This window comes from Pungitius pungitius, chromosome 4 (assembly GCF_949316345.1).
Source record: "Pungitius pungitius chromosome 4, fPunPun2.1, whole genome shotgun sequence".
Classification (NCBI taxonomy): Eukaryota; Metazoa; Chordata; class Actinopteri; order Perciformes; family Gasterosteidae; genus Pungitius; species Pungitius pungitius.
In genome coordinates, this window is record NC_084903.1 from 24,668,144 (window position 1) to 24,693,538 (window position 25,395).

Genomic DNA, 25,395 nt, shown 5'->3' on the forward strand with positions numbered 1-25,395 from the left:
GGGCCGAACCAACATTAAACTTCATATTAAGGGGGGGGCACAAAATGTCGTCCAGAGGGCCGCAGGCCGCTAGTTTGAGACCCCCGCTCTAGAGGGTGAATAAGTGATTCATCCTGGATACACTACTGTCATAGATGATGTCACAGATGGACTTACCTGAGCAGGTGAGATCCAGGATGGAGGAAGAGTTATCTGATGATAAACATTCACTCACAGCAGATCCAGACTGAAGACAGTCAGAGTGAATCCTCCACACAGATCTCTCTGAGGACTCCTCTCTGTCTCTGATAGAAACAGCAGAGCCACAGTCCAGATGTCTACAGAGAACATCTGCTTCCTTCAGGTTCCACATAAAGCCACTTCCTGGTCTCCATTCTCCTTGATGTTTCACCTCCAGAGGTCCTGCACAGCGACTGGCTCCTCCCACCAACCTCACTGGTCAGAAACAAGTCATCAGTAAATAAATACATTTCATTTAACGTTGACCTCTGACTCCTCTTCATTGGATCTTTACTTCTCTCTTCTGTCTCTAGTTACCTGTTGATGTGGGATTTCCTTCAGCCTGGAGTTCTGGAACCATAAACAGTGAATGTCATTAAAGTCCTGAGTATGTGATTGAGCTTGTGTACAACTTTCATCAGTTGTTACATTACAGTTTTTCTCGATTCTTTACACACAAATCCTGGTACTTGACACACAATGAGCACAACATGTAACTCATGCATCAACCCCCTGAACCAATTCTGCTAAACTACAAGCACAATTCTTGCTTTACACTCAAATTGCAGTTCTAATACACACTTTTTTCAAAACACTACACACAATTCTCTGCACAATTTTCATGAAGTTTTCACAAGAAAAACACTGTCATTCAAAATTCTAAAGTCAATTGCTCTACTAAGCACACTGACTCGTCACATGGGAGAACACCTGTCACACAGTGTTACAATTAGGAATCAGAGCTTCAGCATAAAAGGGCAACAGGTGAGCTCTTCTGTTTTGGAGCAATGGATGACAACATTAGAAACAGAGCCAGAGGAGTGAGAGTAAGAGGAGGAGGACGAGGAGGACGAGGAGGACCAAGGACCGTAAACTCTGATGAGATCTGAGTCACTTTGGTTGACCAAAGCTATGGAGGAATTCTTCTCTGCCTGGAGATGGAAAGTGTTTGACTGAAATCCACAAACGCACACCCCCCTTCTCTAAGCCAGTGTTTCTCAACTGGTGGGTTCGTGACCCACCAGTTGGTCGCGGGCCTTTGCATGGGTTTGTCATTTGAGAACAAAATACCATTTTGAGAAGAAAATGACATTGTTTTGAATGTCAAGTTTCATTTTGCAGGAGTATTGAGGGGTTTTGCCCATTGTGTGTGTGTTTTTAGATTTGTGTGTAGAGTTCTGAGAGTATGAGGCTTTAAGAAAATGTGTCTAAACAATCGAGAAAAACTGTATAAGAACCAGTTGAACTCTGATGTGCTCAATGTAAAACATTATGATGAGTGGAAAAAAATGACTTTTTTTACACTTACTACAGACAGTACAGACATACGTGTGTTGTAAAATATTTTAGGATATTGTTTTTGTACTCAGAACACACAAATACACAGTAACAAATAGATTTTATTTTCCCCACAAAATCTCATCAGAGTTTACGGTCCTTGGTCTTCCTCGTCCTCCTCGTCCTCCTCCTCTTCCTCTCACTCCTCTGGCTCTGTTTCTAATGTTGTCATCCATTGCTCCAAAACAGAAGAGCTCACCTGTTGCCCTTTTATGCTGAAGCTCTGGTTCCTAATTGTAACCCTGTGTGACAGGTGTTCTCCCATGTGACGAGTCAGTGTGCTTAGTAGAGCAATGGACTTTAGAATTTTGAATGACAGTGTTTTTCTTGTGAAAACAACATTTTCTTCATGACAATTGTGCAGAGAATGCAGAGAATTGTGTGTAGTGCTTTGAAAAAAGTGTGTTTTAGAACTGCAAATTGAGTGTAAAGCAAGAATTGTGCTTGTAGTTTAGCAGAATTGGTTCAGGGGGTTGATGCATGAGTTACATGTTGTGCTCATTGTGTGTCAAGTACCAGGATTTGTGTGTAAACAATCGAGAAAAACTGTAAAAGTATATTCATATGATGGTTTGTGTTTGTCATTTGAAAACAAAATACCATTTTGAGAAGAAAATGACATTGTTTTGAATGTAAAGTTTCATTTTGCAGGAGTATTGAGGGGTTTTGCCCATTGTGTGTGTGTGTTTTTAGATTTGTGTGTAAAGTCTAAACATTCGAGAAAAACTGTAATGCACAACTACGTGAACAGAATGACACACACACGCACACACACACACACACATACACACACACACACACACACACACACGCACACACACACACACACGCAGTTTTGGGAAAGTTCACTTTCTACATGAACTAGTTCAAAGTTCAGTTCACACATTTTAAAATAAACTAGTTCAGTTCATAGTTCAAACTTAAATATTTGAACTAAGTTCACAGTTTAAACTAGTTCAGTTTTTTTTCCATATGTTGCTGCAAACTATTATTTTTCTAAATTATTGCCACATCCCAGAACCACAGACAGCAATTATTTGATCAGTTTTAACACTGAAGCTATGCATCAGATTTCATCTTCATATCCAGTTTTGAATCCTTATCCAACCAGGGTTCACATTAGCTTTGAGGGGACATTGCTGCTTTAATGTTGCTTTAATTCACTCCACACTAGCAGCAGCTGCAGCGTTCCCCCCTACAGTACATCCTCAAACACATGCTGCTTCAATGGTCTTTTTTAAATAAGGAATAAAAACACGACAGTTATCATTAAGGTGCAAATGTTTATAAAGAAAGGTCAGATTCCTCCATCCTCACCGACCTTGTCAGTAACTTCATAAAACTCATTTAAATTATTATACGCCGTCTCTTTGTTACACGCAGCTGTCGCCTCCATGCATTTCTTTTTTTTGATGACGCTGTCCCCCCCCCCCCTCGCTCTCTTTGCTAAGTTACGTATGACGCAAGCGCGTAAGTGCGAGCCCCAAATCCTCATTGAAAATGCATTGAAGGCTCGGTTTTCGAAAAGAAAACGTGACCTGAATCTGACGAATCTGATTGGACAATGACAGATAAAATGTCTAGAACACTGAAAACTACTTTTGCTGTGATAGAATTTGTTGAACCCCCCCTCTTTCTCCCAGTTGGTGGGACGTTGCCCAAATCGCCCCCATTACAGCATCCGCCCCTGGTCCAAAGGTAAAAAGACATGAGGACACGTCCCAACATGTCCTCCTCCCACCGTGACACACAACAACAACAACAACAACAACAACAAGCATTGTGTGTCCTTCAGTATGACACACACACTCACACGCGCACACACACACTCACACACACACAGCGACCAACAATAAAAACACACACTGCTGAACATGAAGGCCTTCATTCAGACACATTGATCCATTCAATATGAAGCTATAAATAGATTATTGGAACATAGAATCCACCCGTCGTCTTATTGGTGAAAACATCGACCACAGCGTGTAAAACGGGTCTAAAATCAGTGACGTCATTTTGACTTTGAATTTGGCGGCGATTCCGTTTCCAACGTAGCTGGTGAAGTGACGTCATGTGTGGATTTTAATTGGTCCATGTTTGATACGTAACGTAGAGGATTACTGCCATCACCTGTTTACGCTTAAAGGCACAGCAGAGTTGTGCTTTTTGACGAACATGTTGAAATGTTCAGGTTCAAAGTGCTCAAAAACTCAGCTGAACTTTAGTGGACGTATATGCTGACATTTACACTTTTAAACAAGTAACTGTAATACAGACCATGACTGAAGTGTGTGTGTTCAGGACAAATGTGAAAATATAAGAAAGAGTCCTACCTGAGCTCCATAGCAACAGCAGCAGCATCAACAGGTGATCCATGACGACCAGGTAGACGTCTGTCTCTGTGCGTCTGTCTCTCTGCGTCTGTCTCTCTGCGTCTGTCTCTGTGCGTCTGTCTCTGTGCGTCTGTCTCTCTGCGTCTGTCTCTCTGCGTCTGTCTCTGTGCGTCTGTCTCTGTGCGTCTGTCTCTGTGCGTCTGTCTCTGTGCGTCTGTCTCTGTGCGTCTGTCTCTCTGCGTCTGTCTCTCTGCGTCTCTCTGATGGTCTCGTGTTGTGTCCTCAGTTTATCTCCTCATACCAGAAGAGGAGGAGCTTTGCTGATACTGGTCTTTAGATTTTAGATCTTATTCACACGCCTCTTATGCGTTTCTGTCAAACTGATTATTTGCCCTATATTATTATTATAGGACTGTTTCCACGACAACCAGAGATGTTCCTATGAGATTAATGCCATTAGTCCTCCCTTTCTCTATATTATATATATATATATATATAGAGAGAGAGAGAGAGAGATATTGATGTTTTTATATAGATATATCAACGAGACTTCATTATATTTCAATAAATATCATATTTCTCACATTTGAGTTGAGGTCCATGTGAGAGCTGGAGGTGGACCAAGGTCTCACTAGCTGCAGGGATGGAGAGGAGAGGCCTTGGTTTGCAGCTGAAGTAGCAGCGCCCTGTTCTACAAGAAGGCCCCACTAACAGTGAGCTGATGAGTTCCTTTAGTGAGGATTCACTCTAAATAAGAGTTCATCCTCATGAAGACAAAGGAAGACACCCTGGGACCAGAAAGAAGGAGAAGAGGAGCAAGTAGTAGGACTCAAAGACACCTAAAGGCCTCACTGAGCTTGTGTGGAAGACACTAAGAACCCAAGTAGTGATTTGACCTCAACAGGGTCCCCACCACAGGGTCACTAATGGTTGTGCTTCATGTGTTTAGTTCACACAGATCTCATGGGATGTATTAATCACCTCCTCTTCTTCTGTCCATCTGCTTATTGTTCATAGTTAGATGTGTAGATGTTGAGGATGGTCTGCAGGCTTCATGATGGTGAACATGAAGGAAGGAGGGAATGGAACCTGATTCCTTCATCTCACAAGCTAATGAGCACAATCGGACCCTGATGCACAGAAACACTGTTATAATGGAGTAAATGACATTACAGAGCACAGATGCTGGGCTCTCCATCACATGACCAAAGCACTAGAACATGAGGTGGAACAGGGAACACGTGTTGATGGGTCACTTTGCTGCTGTTTCCCTACTGATCAACATCAGAGTCCTTCTTAGCTTGTGTTACTTTACTAATGAAGAGAAGGACTTTTGTGTTTCACAACCTGAACTGCAGTTCTGTGAAACTGATCATATCTCGTTTTACAAGAAGCTGCTGACCGCCTAAAGATTAGAGGCCCGTTTCCATGACGACCAGAGATGTTCCTATGACATGGATGGTATCAGTAAGTAGCTGTAACAGCATCAGCTGCAGCTACTTCCTGCTTCTACTTTAACTGATCCAATCACAGGATGTTTTTCGTCTTTTTGGCACTAAAAATGTAACATGATAAAAAGTCTTAAACTACTATATGGACATTTATTTGTGGGGATAAAGAGGAACCACAGTGAGTGCTGTGATGTGTTAAAATGAGTTTATATGTTACTGATGAATAAATATCTCAATATTAAACAGCAAAAAAGAGTTTGTTTCTAAAAAAAATCCCTTTAAATGCTGTAAAACATTGAGGCACGAGGCAGAAAGCACATGCACGTGATGTGTCCCTGTGTGTGGACAGTGCACGTGTCTCACGGTGACACAGTGAGGATAAACTACTCTAGAGGAGGCTTTTGTGAAGGCCTCACTGCCCGACACGGGAAAGTCAAATCATGTGTTTTTGTCTTCCTCGGGTTGCCGTAGGCCGATCTGCTTCATTCCACCACTCGCCTGAGTCGTCTGATCTCACTGAATACGACCAAGTGACAGCTTCCCCACACACTCACTACACTAAATGTCCATGCTCCATGTTTCTGATTGGCTGCCAACATTGACTAGAGTAATTTACATGTCATTTTTAAATCTTTTACTTAAATGTATCATTAAATATACTTTATAATACACTTTCTAAGACACTCTTGTTTGGCATAGTTTAACATAAACTGTATCACTACATTCAGGGTCATCTGCTGATGAAGCTGCAGGAGGTTTTCAGCTCTGAACCCATTGGTCCATGTGACCGTCAATCAGCTGATCAACATCTCTGTGAGCTCATCCAGCCTCCTTCCTGTGTGAGTGTAGAGCAGGAAAGTACCAGAACAAGATCTAAGAAGAGTTTCTCAAGAAAAGTTTAACACATCAACAAATGTTTCTTTATGGAAAACATGTTTGTATTTTGTCTTGTTTCTTTAACATGAAAATAAACTTTTGACATTTCAGTTTGGAATTCTTATTTTTTAGTGGGTTTTAAACATTTATATGTCATTTATATGTACCTTTCTGAATGAAGCATTGAATCCAGAATCATCTTCATCTCATGAAGTGTTCTAAATGAGAAGCTCCCACATGTTGAAATGACCTCAGCGCCTCCCGTTGGGCCTCTAGATGCAAAGTGGATGGAGCGGCTCGGACTGGAAGCTGGTGGACTTCAGACTCCCCGACGTGGTCCAATATGTTCTAACATGGTCTTATGCTAAAAGAGTGATAATTGTCTGTATTGAAGCAATGTGTGAAAAGCAGGATGATTCCAAAGTGTCCTTTTGCAGCCGTGTAGGAAGGAAGGAGGCGAGTCAACGTGCTTTCACACAAACGCTCAAACAAAGCCACTCTGTCACCTCGACTGGACCTCGGTTCATTCCTCACTTGCTTTGTGACTTTTCACATGTGCTCCCAGATGGTTTAGTGTTTAGGGTTCCAAGCCTCTCGTGGCCACCTGCCGCTGGGGATGACCTTCGTGTGTGTGAATAAAAACTCAGCGCTTTGACTGCTGGGAGACGCCATCTCCACAGAGCACCGTGATACGGGTTTGTGTGTTTGACCTCCTGCTTGGAAGCAAGAAAAGGACTTTTAGGCCTTTGATCGTTCATCAAGACTAGAAACAAATCCTTCTCTTCTCACAAACTAGTTTTATTGAAACATTCCACAACAATTTGGGTCACAAACAGGACGCGCTGACCGTCCATCAGGCTCTTGGGACGGAGGAAGAGGCCTTTTCCAGGATCACCAGCTGAAGATCCTGCCTCATGGCTCCTTACAAGAGACAAAGGAGACCAAAGGAGTCCTGATTGACGTCACATGTGTCCACAGAAAAATCATTTATTTCTACACACTATGAAATTCCAATTATGAAAAAGGGTAAAAAGTACCATAACGGAGACGGATGACTGATCAAGTGGTTTTTATAGTTTGGGGGAGACGATTATTTTTAGCATTTGGGTATTTTTATTTTCAGTGTTGTACGTGATTCTGGGATATTTCCAATGCGTCATTTCATGTGAAAGTAGATCGGATTGTGTGCGATAAAGATTTCACACGGAACAAATCCCCCGAGATGGTGACGCAGGTCGCTCGACTACGCAGGTAAAATAAGACGGTTGTTATTGAGCAGTATGTGAATTCTACTAAAGTAACTGACACCGTGGTGACATCTAAACGCATTTTGAGTGGGGTTTTGCAAAGTTGTTCTTGTATAAAGAAACTACGCCTTGCGGTCACGACTGTGTTGTAATAAGATCACCGGTTGGGTCCACGCCACTAAAAGATGGGGCCGCAAAACACACGGACCCCTCGGGTCCAGTTGTGTAAAAGATGCAGCAGAAACACGGGGAAACACGTGCAGTGTCTCCCGTACTGGACCAAAGAGTTTGGCTTTCCAGAAAACGGCTCGTTACGTGCCGCTAAACTTCAAATGTTACGAGGGGATTGGGAGGCAAACACATGCCGATCCGCAGCAAGACCCACAACAAGCAGGTCCCACAACACACCACCTGATGGACAGGAGTCGGGGAGGAGGAGGCTGCATGTGAGGGGGAGACGGCATCCATGCTGAGACCAGGGCGCCCAAATGCCCCTTAAAACACGGACTCGCCAAATGGGATAGTAAACATTTCTGATGATTTGCATATAGACAATTATCAGTTAAAGTATTTCAAACATAAACATGTTTATTTCTCATAAACATCTCCTCCAGTTCTTCTTCTGTTGGGCATCACAAGTGCAATATGTCTCTAGGCCTCACTGTGCGGCCTGATCTAGTGGGAGTGCAGTCACGTGGTTGTTTTGAACCTGCAGGGTCTTGCTGTACGGATCGATGCTCAGTTTCCTCAGGCTCCATCTGGTGGTTGTTTGGTGGAAGTACCCGGTCTGCGTCACGTTCACACGTCTGCAGGAGGTGACGCCGGTTACGCCTGAGCACGTGACCTCCATCAGTGTAGATGTCGTAGGACCTGTGGGTACCTGCTGGTTCCCGTGGCTCCTTCTGGAACACCTTCTTCAACGTGCTTTTCACACAAACGCTCAAACAAAGCCACTCTGTCACCTCGACTGGACCTCGGTTCATTCCTCACTTGCTTTATTTGTTCATTGAAGGTTCCTGTAAAACATGAAAACACACATCAGCGCAACAGTGCCAACTGTCGGTTGTTCTGAGAACCGGATTAAGCCGGTTCCGCAGGAGCTAGCTTGGATGTAGCCACCGCCGTTTGTAGCGCGCTGCTGCCGCCTAGTGGTGGAACTGGTGCACTGATCCTCAACGCTTTTCAACACTTGATGCATGTTTTTCCCTTTCAGGCAATAATCTTGCGCTGATGGCGCAACACTCTACCTCTCAAAATTAAAATGTGCACAACATTTTCCCTTTTAAATGGAGGTGAAGTCATCACCGCTCTTATGCCAGCCTCAGAGGCAGCAAGGCCCAAATTATCATCATTCACAAATCCTCTATTATTTCCATCTATCGTTCTCCAGTTCCTGACATTTACATCAAAATGCTCAGCCTGTAAACTTAAAACTCTCTGTTCCCTTTAGGGCACCAAGGCACTTAGTGGACTACACATTCAACAACACATTGAACATCTACACATTGAAAAACACCTTTGTTTTCCATATTCTTGTGTTTTTCGTAGAGTTCTTTTGTGTGTGCATGGGTGCATCTTCATTCAGCCTTGTACTTTAACGTCCCTTACAGTCCAGGGGCGCCACAAGGTGTGACCTGACTGAAGTGTTTATGTTTATGCTCCCACCACAGACGGCTTGCCCACTTCCTCATATGTCAGCATCCTTGGCGGACGCCGCTCTCTTTGTGGGCGGGTAGTCACAAGTCGCAGGTCAGGTTCCTCATGCGAGGCTTGGACTGAGTCTGGTTGTGATCCCTTTGAAGAGATCAGCCGCGCTGTTCCCTCCAGTTTCCAATGTTACAAGAGAAGGAGCCTTCACCCCCAATGGAGGCGAGCTAAGACGCCTTCGATGCTTTAACGTTACTGCCCCCTCCAGGGAGAAACGCCCGCCCCCCCAGTACAAGCAGCGTGTCCGCTGTAGAATTCCTCCTCGATGAGTAGGTCTCACCTAGTAGGTGTGAAAAGGGGGATTTGTAGAGTATTAAATATAATCATGCATGCAAGGGACTTAGACTAATTAGAGGAACGCCGGACCGGAAGGCTGCAGATCCTACACTGTAAAAAAAAAAGAGGTTTTTGTTCATTCAATTTCCCTAAGTCAGTTCAACTAAAAAGTTGAGTGGTGATCCACTTATAAATTCAACTGCAATAGTGTGAGCAACACAGATTTCGCAGTTGACTCAACTGTATAGACGTGTGGCCCCTGCAAAAGCGCGTAGGAAACCCCACGCAGCCACCAGCGGCTGAGCCTACAGCAGGGCTATTCAATTACAAATCCAGTTGGGCCAGATTTTTAAATCGAGAAAGGTTAGTTGGGTCATTTCAGCGGCGAAGCAAATTTTAAAACCAACACAAACAAATTTATTGAAAAACATTTATTAATTGTTTCTCTTTTGACTTTGGTCAGTTTGCACAGCAAAGGGTGCATAAAAAACAAAAGAGCTAACTGAACAGAATCTGAGGTAGCTCCTACTTTTTCCACTTACAAAAGAAAAGAAACTGACCTAGGCACCTCTTGCCTAGGCCTACCTAGGCTACATATCTGACCTATCTGAGTGCATAAAACTAAAAAGTGCACAGTAAGCAATTCACAATAACAGCATAAAACGTTTCCTTTTGAAATAAAATAAACATCTTGCTCAAATTCGACCCATGCAGGAACATCTCAAAGTGCATAAAAATAAAAAGTGCACAGTGTGAGATGTGGGGTTCTCTGCGTGTGTCTTCTTGTATTTACTTTTTAGCTTGTAGAATAGATGTCCGCTTGTAGGACAGATGGCGTGACCGGATCGGTCCTTATAAGGCAGACAATGTGAAGTGGTGGAAGAGAGAGCACAGGAATAAATGAAGATAAAATATTATCTGAGATAAAACACCTGCGACCGAAGGGAGAGCCAGTTTGAACCCATTTTCAGGGCAAGGCCGAAGGCTGCAGGAGAGAGTACCAGACACTCATTGTTCGGGGAAGGCGTTTGTTACAGAAGGATGAACTGGGTTGAACCAACGTTCAAGGGCACCAGAGGGATTAAAACAGGTCAGAGTCAGAAGGCAGGCGGACTTTGGAAGGGATTTGCTTGCGATGCGTATTTCATTGTCTCCAGATATATCTGCGGAGAATTGCTCATGTACAACTTTTTCTCTTCTAAATAAATGTTAAACTTTTTAACTAATCTCCTGTAGTGGATTCTTCTAGTCAACCAACTCGGGTGGATAAGGAATATCCTAACAACAGTATTCACAACTTTAACTAACTACACAAGCTGCACACTGAGGGAACATATTTTACACATCCCACATTATATTGATGTAGGCTACATTTACTCTGCTGACTTAGTGGGAGAAGTGACATTTTTTGTTTTGAACGAGAGCAGTGACTTTAGGCTCGTAAGTTGTCAATGCAAATCCGGAGGCATTGATGGACAGTCCGTCAATCAGGGAGCAACGACAGTTGCTTTTTATGGAGTTCATGTGTGAAAAACCTGACTCACATGTGTATGTTGATCCAAACATACTGAGGATGACGATCGCTACTTTCTTAATGTTAGGGAACTGATGTACGTTGACATCTGTCCAAAACATTGCGGGCCCGTTAGTGCAAAGCTGCTGTGTCATGGTTACCGATGACTGCATGTCAACAAGTTCGAGTGTGAATTTGCCCTCGTCACTGGAAGGAACCACGTCCTTTGCCCGGGCGGATAAGTCCCCTTCTATTGCAACAGTGAACGGGTCTCTGGCAAAAACGGCCACCTCTGTGGGCAGAACAAGTCCATCCAATCGACCAGCAAAGTTCTTTTTCAGGCTCGCAATGAAATCTGTCATCACATCCGTTATTTCTGCGGGGGATGAGATGTATTTGCGGAGTGTCGGAAAATGGAGCATTCTGCTCAAATCAGTTGCGAAAAGGTCCAGTTTAACTTGGAATGCGCGCATCTGTCCCACAAGGTCGATGACAGTTTTGTCTCTGCCTTGTAGTCCCAAATTGAGATCATTCAGGTGTATGAAAGCAGGCATCAGCCATGAAGTTGTCGTCCAGTATACGACTCAAGTGCGTTTCTGCCTTTTTTTGCTTGCTGCTGCGGAGGAAAGTTATGATCTCCTCTCTGAGACCACAGAAACGCTCCAGTGCATTGCCTTTGGACGGCCACCTCACGTCATTATGCAAAAGCCCCATCTGTCACAAGCATGCACACACACTTCATATCCAGACCATTGTCTTTAAAAAAAGCAGAAATTTTCCCAAAGACTATATCGCCAGTTGTGTGTCCTTCTAACGGCAGTAGGGTGAGCAGCTCCTCTCGGAAGCATTTGCCGTCAAAAAAACGGACATATATGCACAACTGAGCAGTATCAGTTTTGTCTGTGGACTCATCGACTGCTATAGACATAGTGTCAGCTTTCCTCAGGTCTCCTAACATCGTTTCATACACATCTGCAGCAAGAATTTCAACTCTCCGACTGTTGGAAGTATCTGACAGGGGTATGTTTGTTATAGCAGATGCCACGCTCGTTTTCATTTTATCGTCATTTATCACCTGATCCACGCTGGCCAGCATACAGTCCTTCACGGTTTCAGAGTCTGTGAATGGCCTTTTCTTTTTTGCCAATATCCAGGAAACACGAAGGGATGCTGCGGTAGCTCTTGGGCTGTAAATGACCGTACCATAGTAACACTGCTCCGGTTGTAAGATGCAATCAAACTCTGCACTTTTGCAGCCCTCTCTTGAGATCCCTCGGGAAAACTGGTGCGGAAAGTCTGGTGTTTTTCAGCGTGGTGCCGCCGCAGATTGTAATCTTCAAGTACTGCAACGCACTCATTACAAATTAAACACATCGGTTTGGCATTTGGATGTGGCGGTAAAATAAACAAGTATTTGTCAGTCCAGGCAGGGTTAAACCGACGGATTTTACGTTTCAGTGTTGAGAAAGACATATTGATAGTAATGTAGGCTACTGCCGGCACAGCACGCTCTGCATTGTTTACATGTTGGTAGTTTTGGCGGGACGCAGAATAACCAATCCCACTATGGCCACGCCAAGCCCCGCCCTACGAAGCAGTCAGGGGATGGGACCTGTACACGGACACCTGGCCAATCGTAGTGTGTGAATGCTATTGAAGGGCGGGTCTTGGCGTGGCCATAGGGGAGTGAAAATATCGCTGGCGGGACCCTATTTTCCCTTTTGTACTGTCTATTGCGGAACTACGGGCTGGGCCACTCTGAGGTTGCCTTCGGGCCGGATGTGGCCCGCGGGCCGCCACATGAATAGCCCTGTTCTACAGTGACACAAGAACACTCCATTTTGGATCAGGAGCTGCCAAGGTAAGAACGTTTCCTCCTGCTTGTATTCATCGTTTGTTAAATTTAATCTTGAATAGGAAACTTGATAAATCGTACACATGGTTTACTTTGCTGCAGTAGTTTTAAGTGATTTAAAAAGCTATTGTTGATGGCCAAGTTTGCTTGCTAAGCTGTTAGTAAGCTAACGTTAGACTATAAACTTGGCGTTTTATAGTTTCTCTATTGCTGAGTGTGTAATTCTCAGCTCATAAATAATTTTCAAGTAGAACTGAGTAAATCATGACAACACTCATATATGTATGACATCACTGATGTTAGTGTCCTTTACCAGACTCTGTTAAAGGGCAATGATAACTTTTAGAATCCATCAAGTAAGACGTCAATTTCAGTTTAACACCAATAAATCACCTGAAAACAATTTAGCATAATTTTAAACAATATTTTTATTGAAACTAAATACTGCACGAACTAGGAAACTGTGGCTAGACTTGTCATCTTTTAGGAGCGTTAATGGGGGGGGGGGGGTCATTCACAGGAAAAGCCTTTTGTAAACTCCTGTAATCTTGTGCTTGAGCTCGTCCTTTTCAGCGTTTTCACTACTAATTATTAACCAATCATCCAACCATGTGTTAATTAAGGTAACTTAACGTGCATTTGTGTAATTAGCTGAACAGAAATTCATAAATACCCGTTTTAAACGGAAAGTTTTGTCAGCACACAAAATGTTGTCTTAGCCAGCAAACGGTTGCTTTGGCTGTTCAGTTTTGTATGGAGGACAAAAAATGACTTAAGTATAAATACATAATGTATAAATAAATACAGGAATAAATAAATGTGTACATAAATAAATAAATGTATTAATTAATGTGTAAATAAATAAATGTGAAGATAAATATATGAATAAATTAATCAAAGTTGATAATAAAACAGGTCATAAACAAATACATACCATTAATTTATTTCTACATTTCAGTTCTCCTACATTTATTCATTTATTTATTTATAGGTCTGTATCATATATTTATTTCTACGTTTCTGTTCTACATTTCCACATTTATTTATGCGTGCGTCTGCATATTTGATGAAATTGTACTTTCTTGTTTCTTGCAAATCACTAAAACAGGGTTAAGATTCTAAAAACCAAGCAAGTTGAACAGAACAAACAAAACAACTGAGGAAAACAGCAGAGAGTAAACCAAAGAAAACACAAGACTACAAAATATAAAATGGCAAAACAGCAGCAAGTTCTCTCTGTACGGCACTGGACCAAAGGAGGGTGGACTTTGTGTTTGTACAGAGTGTTTGTGTGAAGTAACAATATTGCCCCCCCCCAGTAGAAGTGAGTCCTGCTGATGAATGGTGCTCGGTGCGTTCATTGAGGCGGCAGGTTGCAGGTTGGATGGACGTCTACATTTAAACGGTGAGGACTGACTGGACGCTTTGTGGGACGACGTGTTGTTGAGTAAACGCTACAGACGTCTCCACAGGAGGGGGCTCATCTACTCGTGTGTGTGTGTCCAGTGAGGGGCCTCTGACAGGAGCCCAGTGGGGGGCCCTTAAGTTACCTGGTGGCAAATAGCACTGAGCGGTAAGGCCTCAGAGAGGACTCATTGGACCGTGATGCTGTAACAAGAGAACATCTGCAGTGGGGGGGGGATTGAGTGATGATACATGTGTGTGTAGGTGTGTGCTAATGACGAGCGCTGACACATGTCCTCATGTTCTAGTCCTTTCTAGGGTATTGTGTAGGTAGGGATGTGTCTATAGTCATACATGTAGATGAGTCACAGTCTGATGGAGGGAGAGGAGAAGCCAGCAGGAGGCCCTCAGACAGAGAGGGTGAGGAGCAAAGGTTGAGGAGATGTTGTTGGAACCATGATGCAGGTTTTGCTGGTTTTGTTCCTCTTGAGGGAAACACCGGGTGAATTGGGACATGCAGTTCCTCCACATGAACACAGGGGGGCACATGACCATGAACCTGCACGTGAGTAAGTGCCTGCTAATGGGAACAGGTGATGATGGGAAGCAGCCAGTCAACGTGTCTGCATCCAGGTGGCGTCTCATACTGTAACCACAACATGTGATGGAATGCAAGGAAATGGAGCTTGGTGATTATATGCAGAGCTCGGATTAAAGATGACTTAAAGACACTCACTGGACAGTGGACATGTCCCCCCGTTCGCCCTGTAGTGTCTTAACCCATCCATGGAAATGTGTTGGGGCCTCTACAGACATGGAGACAGGACTCGTTGTGACACTGAGGGCTGCAGAAGGTTCAGGACGAGATGCTGCAGAGACAGCAGCTGTGGGACAAAGGTCTCACGTGTAGACGCTAGGAGACAGAATGAATTGACCTGAATGAGCCAGTTAGTCCAGCATCAACACAGCAGATAGAGGCCGAACATTGGAGAACATCAGGACCATCAGGTGCGTGGTCACAATGAGGGAGACACAACAGAGTCAACACAGCAGAGAGGGGGACTGGTGAAGGACGAGGAGGACAACAGTGGGACACCAGGAGGAGAGGGACGTAGTGAGGACTGAAGGAAATGTCCAAACTAACGTGTTGCATCGCCGCCTCGTTGGTGTCTTTCTGGGAAGAACTCGGTTTATTTGAGTGTTGTTGCTCCAATAAATGTGTGTGAAGTGAAGCATCAGATGTGCAGTGTGTTCTGTGTGTTACTCAGAGTCCCCGTGAGGACGTGTGGGTCCTCACCACCAGTCACATAGATGAAGTCAACCAGTGAGACAAGAACTAGAGAGTAGTTTAAACTGGGAACCAATGAGTCCACAAGGTCTTATCTTCAGGGTCCGGATCCGGACCGCGGTCCACCAGTCAGTGACCTCTGGTGTAGAGACACAGCGATGGAATCACAGGGTCACGTGACATGTGACCTTTGCTAGGAGCCAGATGATGGCATTGAAATGGCCAGTAAAACTACTGGTTTCCAGGAAGTGCTTCAGTGGTGAAACACTTCCTGCTTCCTGATGAGGAGGAAAACCCACGGACACAATGATGTAAAAGGAACCTTCACATGACGCATCATGTTCAGCAGCTACAGCTACGAATGCTGGATGTGACTCACTCTGTCGCTCTAAAGTCAGGAGGAAATATTGTACAAACACCAGTTTACTGGAGAGATGAACGAGTGAGATGCATCATGGGAACATCCGTGTGTCCGTCAGTCATCATTTCAGCCCTCGTTAACCACGTGTCATCGTGGGGAGATCGAGGTCAGAGGTCACAGGAGGTGAAAAGAACTAAATGGGTTACAGTGGTTTTTAAAATAGTGTTTTTTATTAAAAGTACCCAACAAATTTTAACATAATTGAGACTTGCTACCTTATTATTTTGAATTATTTAACAAAGTCACATTCACACTTGAGTGTCTCTTACTAAGCAGGAAATGAACTTGCCACAGAATAAATGTGTTAATTATTAGCAGAATGTGTGATCATCACCATAAAGCTTCTCGTTCTCTCGTCTCATAGTTTATTAAACTGGTTTTGTTTCCTTGAACACAGCAGGTGACACAGACACATTTATCAAAGTGATCTTCATCATTTCATCTCTTTGTGTGATGACACATGAAAACTGATGCTTGGTGCGTGTTAGAACACACGTGTGCACATGTGAGGGAAAAGTCCTTCTCATGATGCTCACGTGTGCTTTTGGTGATTAAAGGTCACAAGTTGTCCTCTTTTCCTCATTCAGACAACTCTTAAAGTACTTTGTTAGAGTGGAACTAGTACTAAAAGTATCTGTGGAACACAAGTGTGTTTAGTTTGATTAATTACAAAATTCTTATTCAGGAGCAAGACCCTTAAGAACATAATATCATCAATTAAAATGCCATTACTGACAGAAATAAACACAATACTTGGGATTTAAGTCAAATCTTTTATTATGCAACATGTCTACATTACTTTAAGACAAATTTAGGTGAATCGCAAAGTACAAATTTAAGTAATATTCTTGTAAATTAAGTAAAATCCTTAAAATATAAAAGGAAAATTCCACAATGACAATGTTCTTTTGGAAAAGGCAAAATTCTTCATCTTAAAACAAATTGTATATTCATTGATTACTAAAGTAAATTTATAAAGAATAATAAACAAAATTCTAATAAAATATCCTTTTTTCTAAAATGATTGAACTGCTCAAGCTTTAAGTGAAACCCTGTAATTAGAAAGAAAAGTAAAAAACAAAAGTACAAAATGAAGTATATTTATGAATATTAATCATAAAAAAGCAAAAGGTAATTTCCTCAATCAAACATGAAGAATTTAAGATTTATGCAAAATCCTCTTTCAAGATTCTTAACACAAAATTTTAAAAAAATATACATAAAATAACACAAATGATTGTAAAAGCATTAAAAACAATAAGTAAAACAGTAAAATATGCATAAAAGTAAAATCCTGAATTACAAACTAAAGTAAAATCCTGCAGTGGAACAATAAGTGAAATTAGTGAAAGTGTTTTACTAAAGTAAGAGTTTTATGATGCGCTGTTGTTCTTATATTTATTATTATGATCATCTTTCATTTAAATGTAGTCCAGCTGTATGAATCTGTATCAATGAGTCATGTGACCCAGTAGGTGAAGTGATGATGTCATCACATCTGTTGATGACACCAGCAGGTTCTCATCATTGACTTTCATTGTACAGAAGGTAGAAGATGGATGTCAATGGTTCATGTCTGTCTGATTTAATGCATCACATTCACATTGTTCCTCATAGTCTTTGGTTTCTAAGGCTGCTTGGACTCTGCTAAACCTGATCTCAGGTCTACTTTATTCAACTTTATACCTGTGAGGTGTTTTAGAGCAGGAACCAATGGGCTTTGAGCTGAGAGCCACAGACAGGAAGTCAGAAGGTATGAAGAGAGAGGAAGAAACACAGGCTCTAATAAAGTCACATCATATTCCAGCCTTCATGCGTATGAAAGTGAGCTGATGCTGGTTGTGTGTTACAAATCCATCTGGATGTGAGAGGAGCTCCTTGGAGGAGCTACTCTGCTCCCTGAGCTCCTTCTTCTTCAGCTGCAGGAACACCCAGGTGATGATGATCCAGCTCAAAGTCCTCCCGTCTGCCCAGCTTCCGCCCCCTGGTGGTCTGGAGAGACATGACAGCACCTGTCTTCAGTTGACTAGTCACAGAGCTTCATGTGGTCCAACAGACGTGTGTCCGTACCTTACAGTAGAAGTAAAGGCCAACGTTCACCACCAGCAGCATCAGAGGCAGGAGGACCGCTTTGATGATGAGAGGTGTTGGATCTGCTCACACACATGGAGAGTGATCACATGACACCATGAGTCCACCAGCTCCCATGGAACCAAACACTGTATTACTCTGTGTTTACTTCATATTCACTGATTGAACTGTTCCTCTGCTTTATGGTCCATTAGAGACCTGTCAATCAGTGTGTAGCCCCGCCCTAAAGCATCACCTGCTTTATGGCCTATTAGAGACCTGTCAATCAGCGTGTAGCCCCGCCCTAAAGCATCACCTGCTTTATGGCCTATTAGAGACCTGACAATCAGTGTGTAGCCCCACCCTAAAGCATCCCCTGCTCAATGGTGTATTAGAGACCTGTCAATCAGTGTGTAGCCCCGCCCTAAAGCATCCCCTGCTCAATGGTGTATTAGAGACCTGTCAATCAGTGTGTAGCCCCGCCCTAAAGCATCTTCTGCTTTATGGTCTATTAGAGACCTGTCAATCAGTGTGTAGCCCCGCCCTAAAGCATCCCCTGCTTTATGGTCTATTAGAGACCTGTCAATCAGTGTGTAGCCCCGCCCTAAAGCATCACCTGCTTTATGGTCTATTAGAGACCTGTCAATCAGTGTGTAGCCCCGCCCTAAAGCATCCCCTGCTTTATGGTCTATTAGAGACCTGTCAATCAGCGTGTAGCCCCGCCCTAAAGCATCCCCTGCTTTATGGTCTATTAGAGACCTGTCAATCAGTGTGTTGCCCCGCCCTAAAGCATCACCTGCTTTATGGTCTGTTTGACTCTAAATGGACCATAAATTACTACGTAAACATCATGTTGTGTAGAAGAAGACTTGAAACTAGAGATTGAGACCATGAACTCATGTTAGCTTCAGTTCTCAGAGGACCAGAGTTACCATGGTAACCAAACCTGCTCTGTCTTACAGCATATTGTTAGCTGACCCTTTATAGCTGTTGTTTAGGTTTGGTTACTCTTTGACATGTGTAACACAATGACAGGAGTCACAAAGTCATTCCAGAAACATCATGCATGGACTCTGTGGTCAGCTGATCATCTTCAGTCCGTGTGGACCAATCATCTTCCACTAAGCTGCATGTAAACAGTCAGCTTACCTTCCACAGAGACAGAGAGCAGACGGCTCTCAGAGGAGAAGTTATGAGAAAAAACATAGAGGTGATAAACACATCTGTAGCTTCCTTGGTGGGCGGGCTCTGCAGCAGGAAACAGGAAGTGGGCAGAGTGATTGACAGCTGGCTCGGTGTAGTTGTGTGCTGAGGTGAAGGAGAGGAAGGAGAGCTGGAAGGAGCCTCCTGGGTACTGTGGCTGGATGGAGCAGCAGATGGTGAAGGTGGAGCCCCTGAGCACCTGAGCCCCCTGCTGCTGGGCCTCGGAGACCCCGTACATGGAGGAGGACACAGAGATGATTGGCTGAAGCAGCAGGTCTGAAACAGAGAGATGAAGACAGGTCATGATTACCCTTCAATTAAAGAGACGGACCCTCAATAAGGAAGTGATGTCACAGACAGACAGTACATAGATGATGTCACTGATGGACTCACCTGAGCAGGTGAGATCCACGATGGAGGAAGAGGAAGTTGATGTTATACACTCCCTCACAGCAGATCCAGACTGTATACAGACATAGTGAATCCCCCACACAGATCTCTCTGAGGACTCCACTCTGTGTCTGATAGAAACAGCAGAGCCACAGTCCAGATCTCTACAGGCAACATCTGCTCCCTTTAGGTTTATTCCATAGTGATATACTGGTCTCCATTCTCCTTGATTCACCTCCAGTGTACCTTCACAGCGACTGGCTCCTCCCACCAACCTCACAGGTTCTGAACAGAAACAAGAGAGTCGTCAGTAGAAGAACAAAGTGAGTTTCAGTAGAACAGAAATGAAGCAGATCAAAGCTGCAGCTCCTCTTCTACCTGAGCAGGTGAGTCCAACAGCTTTACCAGGTGAGCAGGTGTTTCTCTCTGAGCCTGAGCTTCTACAGTCCAGGAGAGCAGACTCATGGCCTCCACACTGGAACCCTTTGGTCCACATTGGAGCCTCCACTTCTCCATAGAGCGCCCCCCGGAGGACTGAAGGAGCCCCACAGCCAAGCTCCCTACAGACCACCTCTGCATCCTGCTGGTCAAAGTCCTCTTCACACACTGAGGACCACTGGTTAGACTGGTTAGACCTCACCTCCAGTCTGCCTGAGCACAGACCAGACCCACCCACCAGCCTGATGGAGTCTGGAGAGAAGACAGAAGATGAGAGAGACACATTAAAGACATCTGTTGCTAAGTGGGGATCTACCCACTGAATCCTGGTCCCTGGGGGGTCAGGTGAGGGGCAGTCTGGGTCAGGGGCTGTATGGGGGGGGAGGCAGCATGACGGAGCTAACGTTATAATAAGAGCAGTTTGTTCTAAAGTCTCATGTGACTTTAACAACACGACATCGGTTACCAATGTCACGTAACTTAGGATATACAATGTGAGGCCCTTCAATGGAAGTTGTGTTATTTTAAGGAAGTTGTAATTCTTACAGCTTTCTATTCATACTTCATCACCTCAGTGGAGGCTTTAACTCAAAGCTCCAGTGTTGGTCAACTTGATCCTGGACCAGTAGATGAAGGTCAACCACTGGAAGGCTGGAACCTCTTTCTGCTTCTGCTTCTTGTGTCGATGGACTCGTTTCACTTCATGATTCTAAAAGGTTTGAAGGTGTTGCAAAGCAATTCACCTCCAGACCACCAGGTGGAGTCACGTGTTTTGTTGGAGACGACCTACAGAGTGACGTCTTTGTGTGGAACTCGTTGGTTTGTTTATTTATTTATCAGACTGCTTTTCATGGCTTTTCTTTCATGGACATATTTGTTCCGTATTTTCCTCCAACTTTGTTCACCCATCAACCGGCAAACCGACGTGTGCAGAGATGTTCCTCCATGAATCGGAGGCCATCATCACGTCCTTACAGTCCCCCAATGACGGGTTGTATCAGTGTTCATATTTACGGATTTCTTCAGACAAAAACTCTTCAAACTGATTCATTCTCTCAAAAAAAATCTTAGTTTTAATAATGGAATGATTCTATGAAACCAGAAATGTGAGCCTCCTGAAAGGATGCAGCTAGCAGACCAATCACAGCCCTGCGAGCTGCGGGAGGCTCGCAAAGCTTTTGATGCAAGTTTATAAAAATGTGTCGATGCAGGAAAGCAGCAAGAGGGGTGAAAAGGCAGCAAGGGGCTCTGTGTGCGAGTCCTTGTGTTTCTCTGAAAACACAGAAGTATAAACTAGGCTTTTGTTGTTGTTTGATTGTTAACCTCCTGTAGCAGGTGGCACCATGGGGTGGCGCTGTGGGGTCAAGGTAGTGCACCTATAAAAGGGGAAGTGGCACTTTGCCATGAAGTGCCAGTTTCCTGTTGGGTGGCCAGGGTATGGTTGGGCCTCCAGTAGTGGTGAGAAAGCTCCATTCTCTCTTGATTTGTAAATATATTTGTTCTTTCATATGTATTAATAGATGGTATGTTTTAATGGAGTTTGCATGACAGGATCGGGAGGAGAGGCACTGATCCGGGCAAAGAGGGAATGAATGCGTGTGAGAGTTTGATGCAGCAGGTATGTTGGGTTTTTAAATTAAATTAAAGTATGAATTAAAGTTTGTTGTTGGTAAGTGTGTTCCAGTTATTATCCTGCTACTTGCTGTCCTTTTGTTAGTTTTGTTTTCAGCGGTTAGTCCGCTCCTGGTCCATTGTATTTTGTTTTAGACAGAGCGGACTAACCACTTTAAGTTTTTGTTTGTTTTCTGATCACTTTCCCCACATTTCAAGGTACACCTCCTGCAGTGCTCCGGGCAAACCCTGCCCTATGGTGTGAACTGAAGGGGGGGTGTTTGCAGTGTGTGCCGTGATTTGCCGTGGTTGGCCTTATACACCGGTGTGCTGTGCCGTGTTAAGCGGGTTTGACCGCGGTGTGTTGCAGGGTAACTCTGGGCGCTCGGAGCCTGCAATGTGTGTGTGTGGCGTCGGATTAGACCCATTTGTAATAAATAATATTAAACTATATTCGGCTTCCGTTTTTATATTTATAAGTTAACACTCCCACCACTTAAGGGGGCGGAGCTATGTTTCAATTACAAGGTGCATATAATCAGAAGGATTACCTGCCACAGGTGTTGGTGCTTTGGAGGCCAATAGTTCTGTGAGTGAGAGTGTGGAAGGTGGAAGGTGAGCGTGGAACACTCAGCGTAGAAGAGAGACGTGAAGAATGTGTTCGGATCCCTTCATGGTGTCAGGAGTGTTGTATTCATTTCATTTATGTGAAGGAAAGGTGGACTTTCACAAAACTGAGGTGTCTGTTTGGAGATCAAAATAAAGGACAATCAAAGACTATTGGAGACGTCTCCAGGATTATTTCATGCGTCAAAACGAACTTCCCACCAGCGACAGGGACCTTACTTTCTGACAGGCCAAAGGGTCACTACGACCAGTTTCTCTATTCAAGACGTCTCTGAATCTGTCACCAGTTCTCTGCTCACTCAAGAACTAACAAAGTTAACATGGCCACCCAGCTGCGACGCACACAGGACGGCGTGAGGACACACAACCAGGACGTGGATGAAAACAGGACATTTCATCCAGAAGAATTCAAAGTGTGGAGTTTAGTGGGGCTTTTGAGTCTTTCCTCAACACACAACAAACTACGTTCATCTCAACATATATAACCTTATTATATGATAATTATATTGGACATTTATGTGGATATGAGGGCTGTAAAATAGTCTTTTAATGCAATGATTGCCCCCATCTCACCTTCTTAACCAGTTGGGCACAAGCCAGCAGCACAACATTAAAATGTCCTCACAGTGTCCATAAACAGGCCCTAAAAACACAAGTCACCATCACTGCCATCTTCTCCCCAAACACTGTGTCCTGAGTTGGGAGAAGCTCATTAGATCCACTGATGTGTGTCTGGTTTAAAATGGTGATTTGATTCCACAAAGCAGTCAGAGCAGCAGACTCAGTAGATCTGCTTCAAGAGGAGATGGTGTTATTTCACACAGGTCAAGAGGTCATTCTGTGTGAAGGCGGCCCACTGGTGGAACGCTGCAACACGTACCAGACCTTCACGTGATCTTCAGGATCAGGTGTGCTGTCTGTCCTGCTGCATTCTGCAATTTGTGCATTTGTGTTGTTCTTTGTCTGTGTGTGTGTGTCATGTGCTTCAGTGGTTCACTGTGTGTGTGCTTCCCCTGTAGGTGTGTGTGTGTTCTGCCTGCAGGCTGCAGCCTCTTATGGTCGCTCTACTCTATTGTCCTACTTCTTTACCTGTGGGATGGTTTTGTTTGTACATTGTGTCTTGTTTTAATATTCATTTTATTTTAGGAGGCCTTAAAAACATCTGGCTGAGGACAGCAGATGTAAATGAGCCTCTGACTAACTTACAGTACACCTGTTGATTAGTGTGCACAGTCCCTGCAAAATAAATGAATAAATAATTAACTATTGAAATGTGCTCATAGTGATGTTTCACAGGTACAAATAACCCTGCTGGTTTAAATGTTTATTATAGAGAATATGTAAGTAACTTGTGATATGGAGTTATATTAAACATGTGGGAGGCATCATTGTACCTGTAATAACGCCTCTCACATTTAACTCCTACAGTCTGGCTTCAGTTCACCTTCTGAGTCTCTAAATGTTGGATCACATGGGTCAGAGTCTCAGTCCAGGTGATCTCCTCCTCCTCTTGGCTTTGTTTCATAGGTCACAAGGTGGAATAGAAAGAGATTCTCTCTGGTATGAATGAAGAGTTATGGGACTGACTGATGGAACACAACTATCCACACCTCAGAAGATGGGCCTTGACCCTGATGAAGAAACATGTCTCCACTTCAGCATCACCAGGTGCTGAGCCAGTAGAGGTAAACATGCAGAAAGTCCTGTTAGAAAGCAGACCACGTGGAACCTGAAGGTCCACTGGATGAGGAAGGGACAGGTGAAGGCTCATGAAGGGAGAGAGCCTCCTCAGAGAGGTGATAGATTCACAGTGTGTAGTGAGGGAGGGACTGGACCAACACACAGGAAGTACATGACACATAGATGATGTCACTGATGGACTTACCTGAGCAGGTGAGATCCAGGATGGAGAAAGAGGAATCTGACCTTATACACTCCCTCAGAGCAGATCCAGAATGAACACAGACAGAGTGAATCCACCACACAGATCTCCATGAGGACTCCTTTCTATCTCTGATAGAAACAGCAGAGCCACAGTCCAGATCTCTACAGAGAACATCTGCTGCCTTCAGGTTCCATCCATGGTAATCTACTGGTCTCCATTCTCCTTGATTCACCTCCAGTGTTCCTTTACAGCGACTGGCTCCTCCCACCAACCTCACAGGTTCTGAACAGAAACAAGAGAGTCGTCAGTAGAAGAACAAAGTGAGTTTCAGTAGAACAGAAATGAACCAGATCAAAGCTGCAGCTCCTCTTCTACCTGAGCAGGTGAGTCCAACAGATTTACCAGGTGAGCAGGTGTTTCTCTCTGAGCCTGAGCTTCTACAGTCCAGGAGAGCAGACTCATGGCCTCCACACTGGAACCCTTTGGTCCACATTGGAGCCTCCACTTCTCCATAGAGCGCCCCCTGGAGGACTGAAGGAGCCCCACAGCCAAGCTCCCTACAGACCACCTCTGCACCCTGCTGGTCAAAGTCCTCTTCACACACTGAGGACCACTGGTTAGACTGGTTAGACCTCACCTCCAGTCTGCCTGAGCACAGACCAGACCCACCCACCAGCCTGATGGAGTCTGGAGAGAAGACAGAAGATGAGAGAGACACATTAAAGACACTAAAAAGCATCTTATTAACGTTGTGTTTCTCTGAGAAGATCTGTATGGAAGTAAATCTGTGTCATGGGGGGTTGAAATAAAAAGGTGATTGAATTTCTAGCACTGAATATTTATGCATTGAAATAATGTATCTGAATGTTTTTCAACACTAAAATACTGAAAAAAATTCAACCTAAAAAAAATCACTCTTAAAATATTCAGCCGCAAAGAAAATGTGCCGTGAGACACCAACATCTGGGACACTAAGGAAGAGCAATCGATTCTAGATTCAAGATCAGGAGCGTGCGTCAAGCTGAAGGAGCGAGCACCCAAAACACCTTCGGATTGTTTCCACGTCCAATAATAACGGGGCTTTAACTCCTCTTTAATTTGGAAAGAAGAGACAGAGAGGAGTCCTTGAATTTCACCCTCCTGCACATCCAAAGCCATTGTTTACACACACACACACACACACACACACACACACACACACACACACACGACCCCGCCCCCCATGTCACTCACATGCTGCATT

At 43.9% G+C, this 25,395-nt stretch overlaps 1 protein-coding gene across 1 annotated transcript; it reads right to left on the bottom strand.

Annotated features, from left to right (window-relative positions):
• Positions 1-163: 163 nt before the first annotated feature.
• On the bottom strand, positions 164-24,423 carry LOC134127323 (scavenger receptor cysteine-rich type 1 protein M130-like; the record flags this gene model as incomplete). Its single annotated transcript, XM_062561977.1, has 5 exons — positions 164-359; positions 8,707-8,711; positions 19,803-19,876; positions 19,970-20,284; positions 24,327-24,423. Coding segments are annotated over 5 exons (687 nt in total), but the record flags the coding sequence as incomplete, so codon positions are not given.
• Between the last annotated feature and the right edge of the window lie 972 nt (positions 24,424-25,395).